At 43.0% G+C, this 23942-nt stretch overlaps 1 protein-coding gene across 3 annotated transcripts in view; it reads right to left on the minus strand.

Moving 5' to 3' along the window:
• guf1 (GTP binding elongation factor GUF1) overlaps positions 1-23942 on the minus strand; it is a 71671-nt gene that overhangs the window by 36043 nt on the left and 11686 nt on the right. For all 3 annotated transcript variants that reach the window (XM_085969621.1, XM_085969612.1, XM_085969604.1), the window contains 4 exons: positions 18972-19036; positions 13333-13536; positions 11668-11807; positions 10932-11055 (listed from right to left, as the gene is read on the minus strand). In XM_085969621.1, the coding sequence (XP_085825747.1) occupies positions 10932-11055; positions 11668-11807; positions 13333-13536; positions 18972-19036 (533 nt within the window). The remainder of the gene's footprint in view (positions 1-10931; positions 11056-11667; positions 11808-13332; positions 13537-18971; positions 19037-23942) is intronic.

Consider the following 23942-nt stretch of genomic DNA (forward strand, 5'->3'; position numbering starts at 1 on the left):
TCTGTTTTTATATTTTTTGCTAATTTACTTTCATAATCTATCTTCCCGTTCTTAATCAATCTTTTTGTTATTTTTTGCTGTCTTTTAAAGTTTTCCCAATCCTCTATCCTCCCACTAGATTTGGCTACCTTATATGCCCTTGTTTTTAGTCGAATACTATCCTTAATTTCTTTACTTAGCCACGGATGGCTGTCTTTTCTTTTACACCCTTTTCTTCTCAGTAGAATATGTATTTTTTGGAAGTTGTAAAATAACTCCTTAAATGTACACCACTGATCATGTATCGTCTTACCCTTTAATCTATTTTCCCAATCCACTCTACTCAATTCCACTCTCATACCTTCATAGTCTCCTTTATTCAAGCTTAGCACGCTTGTTTGAGATCCAACCTTCTCACCCTCTAATTGAATATGGAATTCAACCATGTTATGGTCACTCATTCCAAGGGGATCCTTTACTAGGACATTTTTAATTAATCCTGTCTCGTTACACAGAACCAGATCTAAGGTTGCTTGCCCCCTGGTCGGTTCAGTTACATACTGCTCAAGAAACCCATCCCTAATACACTCAATGAACTCATCCTCAAGGCAGCCCTGCCCAATTTGATTTGTCCAATTAATATGATAGTTAAAATCCCCCATAATTATAGATGCTCCCTTATTACAAGCCTCAACTATTTCCTGATTGATACTCCGTCCAACAGAGTTGCAACTGTTCGGAGGCCTATAGACTACGCCCACTAGTGTTTTTTTCCCCCTTATTATTCCTTACCTCTACCCAAACTGTTTCATTAACCTGATCTTTTGACCCAATATCATTTCTCTGTATTAGTGATTCCTTCCTTTATTAACATAGCCACCCCACCTCCCCTTCCTTCCTGCCTGTCCTTCCTGATCGTTAAATAACCTGGTATGTTTAATTCCCAGGCATTGTCACCCTGCAGCCATGTTTCTGTAATGGCCACAAGATCATACCCATATGTAGTTATTTGTGCCATTAACTCGTCTATTTTGTTACGAATGCTACGTGCATTCAGATGGAGAACTTTCAAATATGTTTTGTGACACTTAGTTCCTGCTTTTGCCCTTTTTATTACTTTACCTTTTACTCCATACCTTCTGCCCCTTCCTGACACGCTCTGGTTTTTAATTTCCCCACTGCTACCTAAGTCTATGACCTTCTCTGTTGTCATTTTTATTATTTGCTCTCTAGGAACCTCCCCCCCCACTAGTAAGTTTAAAGCCCTCTCGACAGCCCTAGTTATATGATCCGCCAGGACTCTAGTCCCAGCACTGGCCAAGTGAAGCCCGTCCCAACGGAACAGCTCCCTCCTGCCCCAGTACTGGTGCCAGTGTCCCAGGAAGCAAAACCCATTTCTCCCACACCAGTCTTTGAGCCACGCATTTAACTCTCTAATTTTATTTGTCCTAGCCAAATTTGCTCGTGGCTCAGGTAATAATCCAGAGATTATTACCCTTGAGGTTCTGTTTTTTAATTTGACCCCTAGCTGCTCATACTCCTTTAACAGAACCGGCTTCCTAGTCCTATCTACGTCGTTTGTACCAACATGGACCACGACAACTGGATCCACCCCCTCCCACTGCAAGTTTCTTTCCAGCCCAGAGGAGATGTCCTTAACCCTGGCACCGGGTAGGCAACACAGCCTTCGGGATTCTCGCTCTCGGCTGCAGAGAACTCTATCTATCCCCCTAATAATACTATCCCCTACCACTACAACATTTCTAATTACTCCCCCCTCTTGAATAGCCCCCCGTTCCACGGTGCTGTGGCCAGGTTGCTCATCCTCCCTGCAGTCCCTGCTCCTGTCCCCACAGGGAGTAAGAACCTCGAACCTGTTGGTCAAGAGCAAGGGCTGCGGCTCCTCCAGCGCTACCTCCTGGATCCCCGTACCTGCCTCACTCGTAGTCACACCGTCCTGTCCCTGACCATGGGCTACATCTGAATTAATTAACTTCATAGGTGTGACCAGCTCCTGATACAGAGTCCAGGTACTTCTCCACCTCCCTGATGTGTCACAGTGTCTGAAGCTCAGACTCCAGCTCATCCACACGGAGCTGGAGTTCCTGTAGCAGCAGACACTTGTCACAGACGTAATCACCGTGAGCCTCAATGGGGTTCACCGGCTCCCACATCTCGCTACAGTAACACATCACCTGCTCCATTCTATGTAATTAATTAAATTTTTTATTGTTAGTTATGGACACCCTCTGCCCGATTTTGGATGCTAGTATCCCCTTTAATTAATTGGATTTAAATTAAATGAATCCCTCTAGTTACACCAGTTTAATGGTTTACCAACAGTCACTCTGCACCAGAAAGGCCTTATTAACTACAACTCAGAGTTAAAGTTTGAAAAGAGCACCTAACGCCCCATTTACCCTAACTCTCAGCACTCTTTGATGACTCGCACTCAGTGCTTGCTCGCACTAGGACTGGTCTTTTTATACTGTTTGTTTGTTTACAGCCAAATGAGTCACCCCTGCTGATTGGTTAGAAAACTGGTTTCCACTGCCTGCTGTGCCAATTTACTCCTACTGCAGTGTAACCTTGTTTTACTCTTCTTAAAATCAACAGAATCCAATATTTAACTTTTCCCCTTTACTTAAACTGCTTAAAGTAATCTTATCAAGAATGATTTAAAGAGAAATAACAATGAAAGAACTCTCACACTTACCCAAACTCTCAGCACTTTTTGATGACTCGCACTTACCCTTTAACTAATTAATTAAAATTAAATGAATCCCACCAATTTCACTACAGTTAAATGATATATTTAAGGGCCCTGGTTTACAAACTGTCCCTGGGACACCACAGCAACCTTAAAAACTATAAACCACAGACTTAAAGTTTTAAAATGAGAGAAATACTCCAACCAATCACCTACCTGTTTTGTGGTGACGTCACACCTTGAATACTTTTTACCTCTCTCCTTGCCTGAGATTGGTACGCCTACCTGAGCCTCTGGGGCCTCTTGTAGTCGCTCTGCTGCGCTGCTCCACCTCCCGCCGCTGCCGATGCCGCACTGAGGCCTACCTGAGCCTCTGGGGCCTCTTGTAGTCGCTCTGCCGCGCTGCTCCACCTCCCGCCGTTGCCGATGCCGCACTGAGGCCTACCTGAGCCTCTGGGGCCTTTTGTAGTCGCTCTGCTGCGCTGCTCCGCCTCCCGCCGCTGCCGATGCCGCACTGAAGCCTACCTGAGCCTCTGGGGCCTCTTGTAGTCGCTCTGCCGCGCTGCTCCGTCTCCCCCAGTTGTCCGCCATGTATGTTAAAGTCTGCGTCTCTTGGACTTAAGGGAGTGGAAATGAGGGCCGTAACAGGGGGAAAAACCAGGGAGAGAGAGAGTAATGGTTTTAATGGGGACTAAGGCATCAAAGGTGGAGGTGAGGGTCTGGTTGCAGATCGGTAGCTAAAGAAATGTCACAGTGAATGGAGGGCCAAAGGTTAGACAGTTGTAAGTTTATTGGGAAGAGAGATTTTTCCAGGTTTGGACACAGAAGGAAGTAGGGCTGAGAGGGGGGAAGGGGGACGTGAGACGGGAAGGTGAAGGGGGTGGCCGTGAATATGGGATGGGGAGTTTACATGGAGGGAGAAACATCGAAGACAGGAGCAGGAGTAGGTCATTCGGCCCCTCGAGCCTGCTCCGCCATTCAATGAGATCATGGCTGATCATCCAAATTCAGTACCCTGTCCCTGCCTTCCCCCCATATCCCTTGATCCCTTTAGCCTTAAGAAATATATCTAACTCCTTCTTGAATATATTTAATGAATTGGCCTCAACTGCCTTCTGTGGTAGAGAATTCCACAGGTTCACCAATCTCTGGGTGAAGAAATTCCTCCTCATCTCTGTCCTAAATGGCTTACCCCTTATCCTTAGACTGTGACCCCTGGTTCTGGACTCCCTGGCCATCGGGAACATCCATCCTGCATTTAGTCTGTCTAGTCCTGTTAGAATGTTGTAAGTTTCAATGAGATCCCCTCTCATTCTTCTAAACTCCAGCGAGTATAAGCCCAATCGACCCAATCTCTCCTCATATGTCATTCCTGCCATCCCAGGTATCAGTCTGGTGAATCTTCGCTGCACTCCCTCCATGGCAAGAACATCCTTCCTCAGATAAGGTGACCAAAACTGCACACAATACTCAAGGTGTGGTCTCACCAAGGCCCTGTACAACTACAGCAAGACATCCTTGTTCCTGTACTCGAACCCTCTCGCTACGAAGGCCAACATACCATTTGCCTTCTTAACCGCCTGCTGCACCTGCATGCTTACCTTCAGCGACTGGTGCACAAGGACACCCAGGTCTCGTTGCACTTCCCTTTCTCCCAATCTATTGTCGTTCAGATAATAATCTGCCTTCCTGTTTTTGCCACCAAAGTGCATAACCTCACATTTATCCACATTATACTGCATCTGCCATACATCTGCCCAATCACCCAACCTGTCCAAATCATACTGGAGTTTCTCGGCATCCTCCTCACAGCACACACGCCCGCCTAGCTTTGTGCCGTCTGCAAACTTGGAAATATTACATCTAGTTCCCTCGTCTAGATCATTAATATATATTGTGAATAACTGGAGTCCTAGGACCGATCCCTGCGGTACCCCACTCGTCACTGCCTGCCACTCGGAAAAAGACCAGTTTATTCCAACTCTTTGCTTCCTGTCTACCAACCAGTTCTCTATCCAAGTCAGTACCTTGCCCCCAATCCCATGTGCCTTAACTTTACACGCTAATCTCTTATGCGGGACTTTATTGAAAGCCTTCTGAAAGTCCAAATACACATCCACTGGTTCTCCCTTATCTATTTTACCAGTTACATCCTCAAAAACTTCCAGTAGATTAGTCAAGCACGAATTATCTTTTGTAAATCCATATTGACTTTGTCCGATCCTGTCACTGTTTTCCAAGTGCTCTGCTATTACATCTTTTATAATGGACTTTTTCCCCACTACCGATGTCAGGCTTCCCGGTCTATAATTCCCCGTTTTCTCTCTACCACCTTTTTTGAATAGTGGGGTAACATTAGCTACCCTCCAATCCATGGAAACCCTCCAATCCATGGAAACTGTTCCAGAGTCTATAGAATTTTGTAAGATGACCAGCAATGCATCTACTATTTCTAGGGCCACTTCCTTAAGTACCCTAGGATGTAGATTATCAGGCCCTGGGGATTTATCGGCCTTCAATCCCGACAATTTTCCTATCACCATTTCCCTACAAATACTGATTTCTTTCAGTTCCTCCCTCTCATTAGACCCTATGTTCCCTGACATCTCTGGGAGGTTATTTATGTCCTCCTTTGTGAAGACAGAACCAAAGTATGTATTTAATTGGTCTGCCATTTCTTTGTTCCCCATTATAAATTCCCCTGATTCTGACTGCAAGGGACCTACGCTTGACTTCAGCAATCTTTTTCTCTTCACATATCTATAGAAGCTTTTACCAGTCAGTTTTTATGTTCCCTGCAAGCTTACTCTCATACTCTATTTTCTCCCTCTTAATTAATCCCTTTGTCCTCTGTTGAATCCTAAACTGCTCCCAATCCTCAGGTTTACTGCTTTTTCTGGCCAATTTATATATCGTCTCCTTGGATCTTATGCTATCCCTAATTTCCCTCGTTAGCCACGGTTGATTCACCATTTTTGTTTTATTTTTATGCCAAACAGGGATGAACAAATTCTGTAGTTCATCCATGCAATCTTTAAATGTTTGCCATTGCCTATCCAGCGTCAACCCTTTGAGTAACATTCCGCAATCAATCCTACCCAACCCGCGCCTCATACCATCGTAGTTTCCTTTATTTAAATTCAGGACCCTAGTCTCTGAGTCAAATACTTCACTCTCTTAATGAAGAATTCTATCATATTATGATTGCTCCGCCCCAAGGGGCCTCTCACAACAAGATTGCTAATTAATCGTCTCATTACCTAATACCCAGTCTAAGATGGCCTGATCTCTAGTTGGTTCCTCGACATATTGGTCCAGGAAACCATCCCGTATACACTCCAGGAATTCCTCCTCCACAGTATTGTTACTAATTTTGTTAGCCCAATCTATATGTAGATTAAAGTCACCCATGATAACTGCTGTGCCCTTATTGCACGCGTCTCTAATTTCCCATTTAATGCCATCCCCAGCCTCCGCATTACTGTTTGGGGGTCTGTATACAACTCCCACTAATGTTTTCTGTCCCTTGGTATTTCTCAGCTCTACCCATACAGATTCTACACCATTGGAGCCAATATCCTTCCTTACAATTGTGTTAATCTCCTCTTTAACCAGCAATGCTACCCCACCTCCTTTTCCTTTTTGCCTGTCTTTCCTGAATATTGAATACCCCTGGATGTTGAGTTCCCAGCCCTGGTCACCCTGGAGCCATGTTTCCATAATCCCAACCATATCATATCCGTTTACATCGATTTGCACAGTTAATTCATCCACCTTATTACGAATGCTCCTCGCATTAAGACACACAGCCTTCAGGCTTGTTTTTTTAACACTCTTAGACCTTTTAGAATTATTATTTACCGTGGCCATGTTAGATTTAAACCATTGATTACTCTGACTGCCACTTTTGCTTTTCTCCTTCCTGTCTTTTACTTCTATATTTGTTTCCCTTTCCTCTGTCTCCCTGCACAGGTTCCCAACCCCCTTCCATTTTAGTTTAAACCCTCCCCCACAGCACTAGCAAACACTCCCCCTAGGACATCGGTCCCAGTCCTACCCAGGTGCAAACCGTCCGTTTTGTACTGGTCCCATCTCCCCCAGAACCGGTTCCAATATCCCAGGAATTTGAATCCCTCCCCCTTGCACCATTCCTCTAGCCATGTATTCATCTGAAATATCCTTCTATTTCTACTCTGACTAGCACGTGGCACTGGTAGCAGTCCTGAGATTACTACCTTTGAGGTCCTATTTTTTTATTTACCTCCTAACTTGCTATATTCAGCTTTTAGGACCTCATCCCGGTTTTTAACCTATATCATTGGTACCTATATGCACCACGACAACTGGCTGTTCACCCTCCCCTTCCAAAATGCTCTGTAGCCGCTCCGAGACATCCTTGACCCTTGCACCAGGGGAGGCAACATGCCATCCTGGAGTCTCGTTTGCGGTCGCAGAAACGCCTATCTATTCCCCTTACAATAGAATCCATTATCACTATAGCTTTCCCACTCTTTTTCCTCCCGTCGCATGCAGCAGAACCACCCACGGTGCCAGGAAGTTGGCTGCTGCTGCCTTCCCCTGATAAGCCATCTCCCTCACCAATATCCAAAGCGGTATATCTGTTTGAGAGGGGGATGGTCACAGGGGACCCCTGCACTACCTGCCAGCGCCTACTACTCTGCCTGGTGGTTACCCATTTTCTTCCTGCCTGTGTAGCCTTTACTTGCGGTGTGACCAACTCCCTAAACGTGCTATCCACGACGTCCTCAGCATCACGAATGCGCCAGTATGTAGCCACTCGCAGCTCCAGCGCCGCAATGCAGTCTGTCAGTAGCTGCAGCTGGATACACTTCCCGCACACATGGTTGTCAGGGGCACAGGAAGTGTCCGATTTCCCACAGTGCAGGAGGAGCATACCACGGCGCCGAGCTGTCCTGCCATGACTTTATCCTTTAATTAATTCAAATTAAATAAAATCAAATCAATCCCACCAATTACACTCCAATTAAATGATATACTCAAGAGATTAAGGGAGGATAGGAGGGCAGTGAACTCAGAGGAGAGAGCGAGCATGATGAATTGAGATGAAGGTTGAAATCACGGAGGATGAGAAGTCGCTCGGTGCAGAGGCTGAGGGAGGAAAGCAGTGAAGATATGTTGGAGAGAAAATTGTCATGGTACTTAGGTGGGCAGTAGAGAACGAAGATTTTAAATGAGGTGAGGGGGTGGCACAAGGTGAGATGCTCAAAGAAGGAGGTGCCAGAGGAGTGGGGGGGGGGACAGACCAAGACGCAATTTGGTGATAAGAGCCGCCACAACGGTCTGGGCGGGGCAAATGCTGAAAAGTATAGCCAGGAGGGGAGGCTTCATTTAGGGAAGGTGTCATCACCAATGTTCCCTTTAATTTTTTTTGGGGTGCATGGGACCTTGCCATTCAAAATAGCGCACGAGCGTTTTTTCCTATTTAAAAGCCAGTGAGCCGACTGCACAGGACCTGCAGAGCGCTGCGAGCCTCTTAAAGGGAATATTGGTCATCATCCCTCAGCCAGATTTTCATCAAGGTCATGATGTCGATGCAATCATCCACAATAAGCTCATGGATGGCAAGGGCCTTGATCACGTGAATGGGCATTCTGGAGGACGATGCGGAGAAGGGTGGTGATAGCTGATCCAGTGGCAGAGTCCACAGGCTCAGCGTTGGGAGAGGTGAGTGGGACGGGAAGGAGGTAGGAAAGATTAACCCCCAGCGGGCATGCTGGGCGGGAAGGTCGGCATGAAAGTAGGATGGGGCAGTTGGGGTTGCTGCTCTTAAGCAGGCAGTGATGAGTACCTCAATGGGCCCTTCGCAGGATGACAAGAGACACAGAGGGAAGTTGTAGGCTTAGTCAAGAGGGAGTCACGCTTGGGATGGCGACAGTAGAGTAGGAAGGTCGAGGAGTGCTGAAGGTTTGGGGTAAGGATTTGGGAGGGCAGAGTACCCGAGAGGGGAGAGATGAAAGGAGGCATGATGAAAGGAGGGGTCTAGGAGGGGTAAAGAGGAAAGGAAAAAATGAGGGAGAAAAAAGTGGAAATAAAAGTGATGGGCTCAGGTCCGGAGCAGCAGCCAAAACGCACACGTGAATGGACACGGGAAAAACTCAAGTTACGTAGGCCTGGTTACGTAGCAGCAACCCCAACTGCCCCATCCTACTCTCTCGCCGATATTATGGTAACAGGGAATAGAGAAGAGACAATAGGAGGGAGTTCAGAGTTAAAGTCAGAAGTCCCATGGTGGGATAAAGCTGACGTAGGTAGGGTGGAGTTGACATGGAGCATCGATGAACTGTTGTCTAGGTTTGGAGACAGATGTGGCGGCTGAGTGAGTCCAGAAGCTATTTGAAGGGTAGAGTATTGGAGGACACACTACTGGAGGTATTTCTGTGGGAATGGAGATCCAGGAAGTGTGCAGAGTTGGTTGTGGTGCAGAAAAACAGTGGTGAAGTTGGAGGTCACCATAAGATCCAGAAGCGGCAGAGAAATTTACTTTGGTCCAGGAGAGTGAATCCCTAGCCAGGAAGCAGACTGTAGCTGATGCTAAAAAACTAGTAGGACCAGTAGGACAGTCACAAGGTCATAACTGATACCAGAACTGAGAGGTTATAACTATCAGGAAAGACTGAACAGACTGAGGATCTATTCTCTAGGAAAGAGAAGCCTGAGGGGTGACTTGATAGAGGTCGTTAAGATAATAAAAGGGTTCGATAGGGTAGATGTAGAGAAAATGTTTCCACTTTTGAGAATCCAAAACTAGGGGCCATAAATAATAAATCCAATAGGTAATTCAGGAGAAACTTCTTTACCCAAAGAGTGGTGAGATTGTAGAATGTGCTACCATAGGAGTAGTTGAGGCAAATAGCATAGATGCATTTGAGGGGAAACTAGCACGAGGGAGAAAGGAATAAAAGGGTATGATGGGGTTAGATGAAGGGGGTAGGAGGAGCATAAATGCCGGCTTAAACCAATTGGGCCAAATGACCTGTTTCTGTGCTGTAGACTTGATGTAACTCAATGAAGTCTTGAATCTAGCACTCAAATCTCTTTCAAATTCTGTTCATCTCCACTGAATGACACTACTTTAGGTGCAGGATGGCCACACGAAGGCACCCGATATTGATCATAGAATTTTAATTAAGCATCAGACTTCACCAGTCAGGACATATTTGGAATGAGAATTTGAACTTGAAAATAACTTTCATCATATCTTTCAATGGGTGACACTTTTTTTTGCAGAATTTCAATTTGAATTATCAGATCATTCGATTTAAGCAACATAGGATTAATATTAGTAAACTGTATTCTTGCATCTCGTTTCTCCTTAGTGGCATTTCTCACCATTCCATCAGAACTTTGCTCAACACACTTACCTGGGTGATGTCCATTTCTTCTGGCCTTTTAGTTATTTGTCTTTCTCACAAAACACAGATACAGGTCGTTGGACATAACACTGTAATACATATGATTGTATGATGGTCCATCCAGACTATCTGAACCATGGAATGGTGTAACCTTTGCACAATCACCCATATTGTCCAGATTTAAACCAGAAATATCCTCTGTATTACCAGGATGACAGCAACGTACATTTATAAAGCACCTTTAACATAGAATAAACGTCCAATGCGCGTCTGAGACATTTTCAGACAAAAATTAGGAGATTTTAACTAGGGAGATTACAAGGTTGGTTGGTTGGTTGAAGAGGTAGGTTTTAAAGGTGGGGTGGGGGTCTTACATTCCAATATCTAGGATAGAAATAGAATCCTGTATCGAGGCAACTTTTAGAAAAGTATTCCAAAACTCAGTAACAGTTATTGAAATTGGAAACAAGGTCTCCTTTGATACAGTGGATGAGGTTTGCTAGAACACACGAGAAATATCATGGATTAGTAATCACAAAAGACTGTTCCAACGTCAGAAGAAATAAACTGGCCTTCCATCAGTGGAAGATTGAGGGGGTAAAAAAAAATACTATTCCTAAAAACAATTATTGGCCTATAGTGCAACAACATTGCTCAGTTTCAATATGTTCCAAAATTTATTTTTCATTTCTTAAAATAGATAGGAACTTGCTGCCCAAATACATGCTGGGGATCACAAAAAGTTTTTGTGCCTTTGATAAGAAAGGATAAAACTAAGAGGAGAAAGGCATTACATTAAAAAACCATGAAAGCCAATAGTTAGTATAATGAACAATCTTGTCACTCACCTCCAGCCAGCTCCCAGGGCTGGGCTGCTGTCCCGGTGAACTGTCACACTCGAGTCATTCAGTGTCAGCTTTTCCACAGCTTTCCTCAAGTTGGTATACTCAGATTGGTCAATAGGATACATTCCTTGGAAATTAAACCATTATTTGGGTAAGAGCACAGAACAGAACATTGCACTCAAATGGCTTGAGATAATTTAATGGAAAATACAACTCAATGAGGTAGATGCTCAGTTACTTTGTGATAAATGTCACTTCAACTACCAGCACTGTGGCTTTGAAAGACACCAGTGCTGCAAAAGCCTACAACTTTCTCTGTATAGCAGCAAAAATTACAATTTAAAAAATCTGGCCTTTGGCAAAAATGACAATTAGTGAGAAAAATGTACTTTGTGGCCCTGGAACAGACTCCTTGCCATCCCAGCAAATAAAGTGCCCATACAGTATTTCTGGCCACAGACATCAACGTAGAATTCTCGGTGAAATATATTTTTACAAAGACAACAGGATAATAAACCACTTAACTCAAAAAATAGTACTGGATCCTTGTGATAAAAATTGAAAAGATTAATCATCTTGTTTTACATTAAAAAAAATAGGAATTAAATGTGTAGATCCCCAATTGGCTCTCTAAAGGGCTGCAAAATCTAATGAGAAACATTACCGTGTAATACAGCTTCTTCCAGTTGGCTCTTTTTATATCTCGTTAGCCACGATGGAGCTACAACAGTTCCCTTACCTGCAAAAACCATTGGTTTAGCAGGTTTGAACCCTGCTAGTGGCTCCACAGGTTGTTTCTGTAAATGAAAGGTGTCTCCAATCTGTGCCTCCTTCACTTCCTTCATTCCAGCTACCAGATAGCCCACTTGTCCAGCACACCTACACGATACAATAAAACAGGATTAGTTAAGATGTACAATTAGTATTGAGGAATGTCTCTATTCCAAGTAAATAATACCCTAAAATGTTACTGATACTACTGTACTAACAGATTTGTATCACTTCACCATCAAAATTATACTGTTAAATGCAATGTGTAATTGGAATTGAAATCTAATTAAATCCTGATCTAGATACCTATTAAAAATGCAGTTTATAAGCCACTATAAACATTCTTGCTTATGAAATGGAAGAAAAAGTCTTTCAATGTACAAAAGTGAGGCTTCATTTTTTGTAAAACGTAGAGCCCAAAAACTTAGCACTGACAAGTGATTCAGTCACGACGGTACACAATGGCCCGTATTTTCCGATGCCTACGGGTGTGTACAAGCTGTGTACACACCCGTAGAGACATCGGGAATGCCAGTATCAGGCATGCAAAGTGCATGCACTGAAAACCGGCATTTCCGATCTGTCAAGATTTTTGTTTAATTTAATTTAATGTAATTTTAACTCATTTTAAAAACGTGATGGTTTTTAAAAAATGTATTTAATGTTTTGATGTGTTTTTGGGGTGATCTCCATTCATATATTTGACAGTTCAATCTGTCAAAAGTATGAAGGGAGATTCCCTTCTCCTATTGGCTCACCTGGCCCATGTGATCCCAGGGACGCTTGCAAACTGCATGCGCCTCTAGGATACCTGGGCCTTGCGCATTTCGACTGTGGAGAGGCCCAGCATCGGAAATGTCCGGACCTCGGGAGCCCTCAGGTAAGAGCGTAGATTTTTTTCCGATAGGAGGCACCCGCACGCAGGAAGCCTCCTGTCGGAAATTACGGGCCAATCTATTTATAGCAGAGAAGACTGGTCATTAATGGCAAATTTATTTTAGATTTAACTAGAACCAACATGCACAAGAGAATAAAACAAGTGGGACTAATTCTTCAGCTGCTAACATGGGTTACATTAAAAATTCACATCAATTTCTGTTCAGTAGAGGTCAATGATTAAAATCACAAAGCCATGTCAACTTAAACAGACAGTGGCTCACAGAAACATGATCAAACTTCAGCTCTGTAACTTGACTTAAAGGACACCACTGTACTAAAAAAAAAAGGGAAGTTTTATTGCTGTACTAAGTTGAAGCAGTAGCAGCACATTTTAACCTAATTTCTATAATGGCAACAAGTTCTATTCTGTACCAAAGTAGTTTAACGAATCTAACCCAAATTCCACTAAAGCAATTTTCAAATTGTTCACTTGTGGAAAGAAGGGGAAAAAAAGACCTGCTGAGGAGCAATAAAATATCATCTAGAATTGGGACATCTTTTCTTACATCTCAACAGATTACTCAATGGGAAACTGAAATACAGAATTTGTTTCACTTCTAAGGAAGTTGAGACCGTCACCTGAATTACTGGGTTTTCCTTGTGAACTGAATTTTCACTGCTGAGTAGCATCTACACTTTCCATTACTGCTCTAATATTTGTGAGCATGACATTGACACAGCAGTGATTCCTTACAGTTTTTCTACTGGACACTGATCAGGCCTCAGGATTCCAACTTCATTAACTTCATACACCTTCTTCGTGTACGATGACATTATTTTGTCCCCCTTCTGCACCCATCCATCAAAAAGAGCGATACTGGCTATGACTCCTCTGTAGTGGTCATAGGTAGAGTCGAATACCAAAGCTTTCAGTGGATCTGAAAGGTTTGCACGTGGCCTGAAATGAAAACATCAGCTCATTTTAATTCAGCTGCTAAAATCAGAAATTATGTATTCAAAATAAAATTGAAATAATTATCCAGAAAGATTTGTGACATTTCTAATATAAAACACTAAAGCTTGTAAATAGCATTCAGTTATTAATTAATGTTATGAGAGAGCAAAATTTGACTGAGACTTTTCAAATGATAAAGAACAGGAGAATCCTATTTCTAAGGGCTTAGTTATAGCAGCACTTTATCATTACAAAGTAGTGCTTACTTTGCAGAGACACAAAAGTGATAGTATAACTGCAGACTCAGATCGCAATCAGAACATTGCAATGCAAGACTCCCTTGGAGTGGACTAGCTCATACCACATGAGCTTGATATGTAATGGCCTATTACTCCAGTGTAGTATCAGGACAAGGTTACAGTAGTGTCAAGAAGCAGCAGAGGTTCCTTCATATTTCAAAAATATGGACACATTCACTCTCAAAAACATTCAAAGTTTAGTGGCTAGAAGTGGATCTCTGCAGATGCAAATATATATATATTTTAAATTTTGTTCTAGGGATGAGGCTATAGTTCTTGCCCATCTCTAGTAACCCTGAGAAGGTGATGGCGTGCCTTCTTGAGCCACAGCAGTCCTGCACAACGGTGTTAGGTAGGGAATTGCAGGACATTGACCCTGTGATGATGGTAATGCGTCAGTGTGTGACGGAGCAGAACTTGGAGGTAATGGTGTTCCCACAACATCTTTCCTTCTTGATGGCAGAAGTTGTCGGGGAGTGGGGGGAAATCAAATGTTAAGCAGGAAAGAGAGAATTTTATTTCCAATTTGAAAAATACAATAAGAATTCTGAATATAAAAATCTATTGCTGTTGAAGTAAACTTATTGAGTTGTTACAATGCATCCTATAGGTACTACATACTAAAGTCACAATACACTGGTGGGGAAGTGGTTAGATATTGGAGGTCAATAGAAGTGCAGCATAATTGTAGTCTTGCAGAAACCTACTTGGCTATCACAATGTAATGAAGCTACAAACAGGTGCTTCAGTTTATATTTTGAAAATAGAAAGACAACACCGTAACCACTTTAGGAAATAGTCACTGTTGTAATGTATTGCTGATGCTAAGGTAGCAGTGTCAATCAATAGCTATAGTGGACTTTTTTCAATTACAAGCTGAATAATTAAGATCAAGGATTTGTTTTATTTGGTTATCACTCTTAATTGTTTTATTTTAAATGCACCTCAGTAAGCAGTGCTCTTTTTAGATTATATAGGCAATATATATATAATTGCAATTATATAGGGCCCTGGTGAGATCAGTGGTGTGTAGAGTTTTGGTCTCCTTACCTAAAGAAGGATATACTTGCCATAGAGGGAGTGCAACAAAGGTTCACCAGACTGGTTCCTGGGATGGGGGGATTGTCCTATGAGGAGAGATTGAGTAGACTAAGCCTATATTCTCTAGTGTTTAGAAGAATGAGGGGTCGGCCATTTAGGACTGAGATGAGGAGAAATTTCTTCACTCAAGAGGGTGGTGAATCTTTGGCATTCTCTACCCCAGAGGGCTGTGGTGGCCCAGTTGTTGAGTATAATCAAGACAGCGATCGATAGATTTTTGGATATTAAGGGAATCAAGGGATATGGGGATAGTGCAGGAAAGTGGAGTTGAGGCAGAAGATCAACATGATCATATTGAATGGCGGAGCAGGCTCGAGGGGCCAAATGGCCTACTCCTGCTCCTATTTCTTATGTTATCAATAGCTCAGCCTTCAAATCGGAATAAACCCATGTTTCGGTTCAAGAACTTGCTGTGTATGAAAGGATTGAGAGTGCATGTGTGAGGATTATCAAACTCAGAATATATGCAAGCTCGCTAGAATATGTCATTTAGGTTTTGAAAATGTGTATAAGTATCAATTTAACAAATGCTGAGCAGACCTGTAACAGCACCACTTTGGTGCTTTTGCCATTATACTGTTGTTAGTGTGATTATTTTTTTTACGTTGTGTCTGGTATGCTTAGAAAATGCAATATTTAAAAAAAAAAAATTATTTCGCTTTATTATCAACTGGCAAGGTATCTTGTTTTCTCCTACGAGGAGAGGAAGAGCAGAAGCTCTCCAAGTTTGAAAACCACAGCCTTAACATGAAGCCCAGAAAACTCTCTCTAATGCAATAGTTTGAAAATTTTCTTTTCCTACACTAGCTATCCCATGAGTGACACTGCAATTTAGTGTGGACACCCTCTAATTTAATTTAGTTTAATAATATTGGGTCTTTACAACCAGCAGAGAAGAGACTTTTACCATATCAGTCTGGCTATAGCCCAATCCCAAAGGTAGGAGGACAATGCTCTGTCACACTGCAACAATCAGGTCATTTAAAAAAAAACTCATTCAGGGGATGTAGGCGTCGCTGGCAAGGCTAGCATTTATTGTCCATCCCTAATTGCCCTCGAGAAGGTGGTGGTGAGCTGCCTTCTTGAACCGCTGCAGTCTGTGTGGTGAGGATACTCACACAGTGCTGTTAGGGATGGGGTTGCAAGATTTCATAGAATCATAGAAAATCATGGCACAGAAGGAAGCCATTTGGCCCATCGTGTCTGTGCCAGCCGAAAAAGAGCTATCCAACCTAATCTCACTTTCCAGCACTTGGTCCGTAGCCCTGTAGGTTACGGCACTTCAAGTGTACATCCAAGTACTTTTTAAATGTGACTAGGGTTTCTGCCTCTACCACCCTTTCAGGTAGTGAGTTCCAGACCTCCATCACCCTCTGGGTGAAAAATGTTCTCAACTCCCATCTAATCCTTTGACCAATTACTTTAAATCTATGCCCCCTCTGCTAGGGGAACTAGGTCCATCCTATCCACTCTATCTAGGCCCCTCATAATTTTGCACACCTCAATTAAGTCTCCCTCAGCCTCCTCTGTTCCAAAGAAAACAATTCCACCCTATCCAATCGTTCCTCATTAGGTAAAATTCTCCAGTCCTGGCAACATCCTTGTAAATCTCCTCTGTACCCTCTTCTAGTGCAATCACATCTTTCCTGTAATGTGGTGACCAGAACTGTAAGCAGTACTCTAGCTGTGGTCTAACTAGTGTTTTACATAGTTCAAGCATAACCTCCCTGTTCTTACATTCTATGCCTTGGCTAATAAAGGAAAATATGCCTTCTGAACCACCTTATTTACCCGTCTTGCTACTTTCAGGGATCTGTGGACATGCACTCCAAGGTCCCTCTGTTCCTCTACACTTCTCAGTGTCCACCACTTATTGTGCATTACCTTGCCTTGTTAGCCCTCCCCAGTTGCATTACCTCACACTTCTCCGGACTGAATTCCATTCGCCACTTTTCTGCCCACCTGCCCAGTCCATTGATACCTTCCTGCAGTCTACAGCTTTCTTCCTCACAATCAACCACATGACCAATTTTTGTATCAACTGCAAACTTCTTAATCATACCCCCTACACTGAAGTCTAAATCATTGATATATACCACAAAAAGCAAGGGACCTAGTACTGAGCCCTGCGAAACCCCACTGGAAACAGCCTTCCAGTCACAAAAACACCCGTCGAACATTACCCTTTGCTTCCTGCCACTGAGCCAATTTTGGATCCAACTTGCCACTTTCCCTTGGACCCCGTGGGCTTTTAGTTTTCTGACCAGTTGGCCATGTAGGACCTTGTCAAAAGCCTTGCTAAAATCCATGGAGACTACATCAAATGCACTTTCCTCATCGACCCTCCTTGTTACCTCCTCAAAAAATTCAATCAAGTTAGTCAGACACGACCTTCCCTTAACAAATCTGCGCTGACTGTCCTTGATTAATCCAAGCCTTTCTAAATGACAATTAATACTGTCCCTCAGAATTTTTTCCAATAATTTTCCCACCACCAAGGTTAGGCTGGCTGGCCTGTAATTACTCGGTCAATCCCTTTCTCCCTTTTTAACAATGGTACGTTAGCAGTCCTCCGTAACCACACCTGTAGCCAGAGAGGATTGGGAAATGGTCACAGCCTCCGCTATTTCCTCCCTCGCTTCTCTTAACAGCCCGAGATACATTTCATCCGGGCCTGGCAATTTATCTGCTTTCAAAGATGCTAAACCCCTTAATACTTCCTCTTTCACTATGTTTAACTCATCTAATATTTCACACTCCTCCAAAACTACAATGTCTGCATCGTCCCTCTCTTTTGTGAAGACAGATGCAAAGTATTCATTAAGAACCATACCCACGTCTTCTGCCTCCACACACAAGTTACCTTTTTGGTCTCCAATAGGCCCTACTGTTTCTTTAGCTATCCTCTTGTTCTTTACGTATTTATAAAGCATTGGGTTTTCCTTGATTTTACATGCTAATATTTTTTCATGCCCTCTCTTTGCTTTCCTAATTCCCTTTTTAATTTCACTTCTGTACTTTCTATACTCTAGGCTTTCTGTAGTATTTAGCTCTCGGTATCTGACATAAGCTTCCTTTTTTTTAACCTTATCCTACCCTGTATGCCCCTTGACATCCAGGGGGTTCCAAATTTGAGAGTCCCACCCTTTTTCTTAGTGGGAATGTATTTGCTCTGAACCCTCACTATCTCCTGCTTGAATGCTTCCCACTGCTCTGACACTGATTTGACCCAGCGACACTGAAGGATTGGCAATATATTTCCAAGTCAGAATGGCGTGAGACTTGAAGGGGAACTTGGAGGTGGTGGTGTTCCCATGCGCCTGCAGTCCTTGTCCTTCTCAGTGGTAAATGTCGCAGGCTTGGGAGGTGCTGTCGAAGAAGCCTTGGCGAATTGCTGCAGTGCATCTTGTAGATGGTACACATTGCAGCCACGGTGTGCCGGTGGTGGAGGGAGTGAATGTTTAAGATTGGGTGTCGATCAAGCGGGCTGCTTTGTTCTGAATGGTGTCAAGTTTCGAGTGTTGTTGGAGCTGCACTCATCCAGGTAAGTGGAGAGTTTTCAATCACACTCCTGACTCGTGCCTTGTAGATGGTGGAAAGGCACAAGTCAGGTGGCGAGTCACTTGCCACAGAATACCCAGCCTCTGACTTGCTCTTGTAACCACAGTATTTGTGTGGCTGGTCTAGTTAAGTTTCTGGTCAATGGTGGCCCCCCCAGGATGTTGATGGTGGGGATACAACTATGTTAATGCCGTTGAATGTCAAGGGGAGATGGTTAGACCATCATTTAGTTAACTTAGAAGGTAGTTTAATGACCAAAGCTTGAGTTGCATAGTTTGGCAACAATTATGGAATTAAAATCAACTCTCGCTGATGGTCAGGATAGATTCTGACTTCAGTGACAATACTTGTAAGCAGCAATTTTGGAAACAATTGTGTTGCTTACAACAGAAGCCTCATTTTCACTTTAAATCAAGAGTACAAGGGAAGTAAACTAGCATCCTCAGAAACACAATGATTTAAGTCAAAGATACTTACGGAGGAATTTTTTCAACAACTGTTTCCAAAACTTTATCTACATTTGTTCCTAGTTTGGCTGAAATCTGTAACAATGACAATATTTCAGTAAATGTAGGAGAAAGCTCTTGCAGTGTAAATGCCTGAGCTACATGCTCCACATCGCAATAACAACCGCCTTTGTTTTAAATAGAGTCAACAGTATCTAGATGTAAAATAGCTAGTTTTGTTTAACAGTTCTCTTACAAACTGGATCAAGACAAAGACAACTAAGCAAAAGAAAGACTTGCATTTATATAACGCCTTTCACGACCTCAGGACATCCCAAAGTACTTTACAGTTAATGAAGTACTTTTGAAGTGTAGTCACTGTTGTAATGTAGGAAATGCGGCAGCCAATTAACACACAGCAAGCTCCCACAAGCAGCAATGTGATAATGACCAGATAATCTGTTAGTGATGTTGATTGAGGGATAAATATTGGCCAGGATACTGGGGTTAAGTCCCCTGCTCTTTGTCGATATAGTGCCATGGGATCTTTTACGTACACCCGAGAGAACAGACGGGGTCCTTGGTTTAACGCCTTATCCGAAAGACGGCACCTCTGTAAGATTCGAAATTTTCAGTAATTAATCACGCAAGAAAATAGGGTTAATAAGACAGTTTATTGACCAAAAGAAGCTTGTACAGAAAAAAACCTTTGATAAAAGGACATACAAAATGGCCGCCGGACCTCGTGATCAGTTTCTGGGACCATTTGATTTCTGTTACCGCAAGCCAGACAGGCTTGTGGATTGAGGACAGTAAGCCCGCGAAAGCCAGTATCGGGAAACCGAAACTCATGGAACTGAGCATACATATTAATTAGATTCTAAGTACAGGACAGTTTTGGGTAACAGGATGAGGCCCATCAAGAAATGGGCGGAAAATTGAATAAACACTTAAACCCATTTACTGTACAAAGGAAAACCGTTTAACAGCCATCAAGGGCAATCTCCAGACCGATCAATATACGAACCGAGTTACGGTGACAAAGTAAAAGACATTATCGGCCCAGGAAGGCCAGTTAAGCTATCACCGGCTCCCGTTACAAAGACAAAGCGCCCCTGCAGAGATTTCTGCCCGCCAAAAATATTACAAAGACTGGACTATGATTTGGCAGGAGATAAGAATGTTCCAAAAGGGTATAACTGTGGATTGAAAAAGTCCATCAGGACGGTTAGGCGCTACGCTTCACTTCGGAACTTCTACGACTCTTCGGTTAAGGCAGCACTTCGGTTTCGGAACGTGGTCGGTGTTCGGCCAGGCAAGGCTCAGCCACGACGGGAAGACGACGAGGGTGGCCCGGGTACTTTTGTCGGGAGATCATCGACGACCCAGGCCGAAGAAGAAGACACCCTCAGAAGGATAATTATGACTGCATAAAGAAAGCTTTTTGGGACCAGCGTCCCGCCCCGAGGAAGACCATCGGGAGATCGACGACCCAGGCCGGAGAAGAAGACACTCAGGGCCTAGCACTCCAGTGCCTCAACATCCCACTCGGTAACGGACCTTCCATGTGCATTTCTACAACATCACATCGGTAGCAGAGTCTCCATGTGCATCCAGTTCTTCGGCAGCCTTTCAGTAAAGGTAACACAGGTTTAACGGATTTCATCCATGACGAGCGCTCATCAAGGCTGTATATGCTGCTTCATCGCGTAAGAAAAACAAGCTGCGCCAGAAGTTTCCAAATCCACGTGACGACGGAAAGCTGTGCCAAAAAGGCTGTGAACCCCCTTTTTGCGAATCTGAAAGTGGTGAGCATGATCCCGAGTTCCTCAAGTCGAAACTCAGTTTAGGTCTAGGGGAGGGGGTTAAGGGTAATCGTAATGTGTTTCCCCTTTTACGATGTGCCGTGTGTTTCCCATTTCCATAGAGTTAAGTTTATAGATATGTGCATGCTTGTAGTTACTTTAATCTGTGCTTATGACATGTATTTTATAATGCTGCAAACTGTTTAATTAATAAAAGCATCCATTTCGTGCTATTCAACCTGGTCTATTGAGTTTTCCTCTGCACTACAGTTCCCTGCACCTAAGTCCAGGGTCTAGAACCGTAGGGAAGAGTGGGTCGAACCACTCAAGGGTAATTATTGCACGAAGCCTGGTAGGAGACCAGAACGAGCAAGAGAAACCCCCTACACCTCAGACAGTGCAGCACTCCCTCAGTACCTCACTGGAGTGTCCGCCTAGAATTTTTGTGCTCAAGTCTCTGGAGCAGGACTTGAACTCACAACCTTCTGACTCAGGAGAGAGGGCTACCCACTGACCCACAGAAAACAGCAAAGCAAACAAATCCTGACCTCAGTATTTTAGGTTAAACTCTACAACATGGGCAATGCCTATATGTCACAGCTGTATTAAATTGCAGGGTTATTAGCACAAGATGAAGTCTATTTTGGGACACAAAGCAAAATACTGTATTAATAGTACAAATGCCTAGTTTAAAGTAGCCATTACTACTGACACTTTCCACTATAAATAAGAACATAACATAAGCAGTAGACCAGACAGCCCATCGAGCCTGCTCCACCATTCAATAAGATATGGCTGATCTTCAAACTCAACTCCACTTTCCCGCCCGATCTCCATGTCCCTTGATTTCCCTAGTGTCCAAAAATCTATCTATCTCAGCTTTGAATATGCTCAATGATTCAACATCCACAGCCTTTTGTGGTAGAGAATTCCAAAGCTTCACAAACCTGAGTGAAGAAATTCCTCCTTATATCAGTCTGAAATGGCCAACCCCTTATCCAGAGACTATGCCCCCTAGTTCTAGACACTCCAGCCAGGGGAAAACAACCTCTCAGCATCTATCCGGTCAATCCCCCTCAGAATCGTATATGTTTCAATGAGATCATCTCTCATTCTTCTAAATTCCAGAGAGTATAGGCCCATTCTACACAACCCCTCTCATCCCAGGAATCAATCTAGTGAATCTTCGTTGCACCGCCTCGAAGGCTAGTGTATTCTTCCTCAGATAAGGAGACCAAAACTGTGCACAGTATTCCAGCTGTGGTCTCACCAAAGCCCTGCACAATTGTCGCAAGACTTCCTTACTCTTGTACTTCAACCCTCCTTGCAATAAAGGCCAACATGCCATTTGCCTTCCTAACTGCTTGCTGTACCTGCATGCTAACTCTCTTTCCTGTAGGACACCTAAATCGCTCTGAACACCAACATTTGAAAGTTTCTCACCATTTAAAAAATATTCTGTTTTGCTATTCTTCCTACCAAAGTGAATAACCTCACATTTCCCCACATTATACTCCATCCGCCATCTAATTGCCCACTCATTTAACCTGTCTATATCCCTTTGCAGGCTCTTTGTGTCCTCATCACAGCTTACGTTCCCACCGAGCTTTGTATCATCAGCAAACTCGGATACATTACACTCGGTCCCTTCATCCAAGTCATTAATATAGACTGTAAATAGCTGAGGCCCAAGCACTGATCCTTGCGGCACCCCACTAGTTACAGCCTGCCAACCGGAAAATGACCTGTTTATCCCTACTCTCTGTTTTCTGTCCGTTAACCAAACCTCTATCCATGCTAATATATTATTCCCCTAACCCCATGAGCCCTTATCTTGGGTAGCAACCTTTTATGTGGCACCTTATTGAAGGCCTTTTGGAAATCCAAATATACTACATCCACTGGTTCCCCTTTATCTACCCTGCTATTTACATCCTCAAAATACTCTAATAAATTTGTTGAACATGATTCCTCTTTCATGAAACCATGTTGACTGCCTAATCAAATGTTTTTCTAAGTGCCCCGTTACCACTTCCTTAATAATGGATTCCAGCATTTTCCAGACAGCGGATGTCAGGCTTACTGGCCTATCGTTTCCAGTTTTCTCTTTCCCCTCCTTTCTTGAATAGTGGGGTTACATTTGCTACCTTCCAATATCTAGAGAATTTTGGAAGATCACAACCAATGCATTCACTATCTCTACAGCTACCTATTTTAGAAGGCCATCAGGTCCAGAGGATTTGTCAGCTTTTAGTCCCATTAGTTTCTCAAGTACTTTTTGCTACTGATATTAATTACTTTAAGCTCCTCACTCTCATTAGCCCCTTGGTTCTCCATTATTTTTGGTATGCTATGTGTCTTCTACTGTAAAGACAGATACAAAATATTTGTTTAAAGTCTTTGCCATTTCCTTATTCCCCATAATAATTTCGCCTGTCTCAGCCTCTAAGGGACCAATGCTTACTTTTGCTACTCATTCCTTTTTACATACTTGTAGAAGCTCTTACAATTTTTTAAATATTTATTGCTAGTTCACTCTCAATCTATTTTCTCCTTTTATCATTTTTTGTGGTCATCCCTTGCTTGTTTCTAAAGCTCTCCCAATCCTCAGGCTTACGACTATTCTTCACAACATTATAAGCCTCTTTTAACTTAACTCGTTTAGTTAGCCACGAATGGATCACTTTTTCCGTGGAGTTTTTATTTCTCAATGGAATGTGCACTCGTTGAGAATTTGAGTGTATTTCTTTAAATGTTTGCCACTGCTCATCTACCATCATACCTTTTAATCTAATTTTGCAATCTACCTTAGCTAACTCACCCCTCAAACTTAAATAAAGCCAATTACATAGGTATAAGACTCTAGTTTTGGACTAAGTAGTTCACATTCAAACCCAATGTGAAATTCTATCATGTTATAATCACTCTTCCCTAGAGGATTACTATGAGATTATTAATTAACCCTGTTTCATTACACAATAAAAGATCTAACATAGTCTGTTCCCTGGTTAGTTCCACAACGTATTGTTCTAGGAAACTATCTCGAATACATTCCATGAACTCATCCTCCAGACTACCTTTGCCAATTTGATTTGCCCAGTCTGTATGAAGATTAAAGTCCCCCACGATTATCTTTGTTACACGCTCATATTTTTTGTTGATTAATAACCTGTCCAACTATATAGCTGCTATTTGGG

The sequence above is a fragment of the Somniosus microcephalus genome, chromosome 2 (genome assembly GCF_052327205.1).
Source record: "Somniosus microcephalus isolate GS21.2 chromosome 2, FLI_Smic_1.0, whole genome shotgun sequence".
Taxonomy (NCBI): domain Eukaryota; kingdom Metazoa; phylum Chordata; class Chondrichthyes; order Squaliformes; family Somniosidae; genus Somniosus; species Somniosus microcephalus.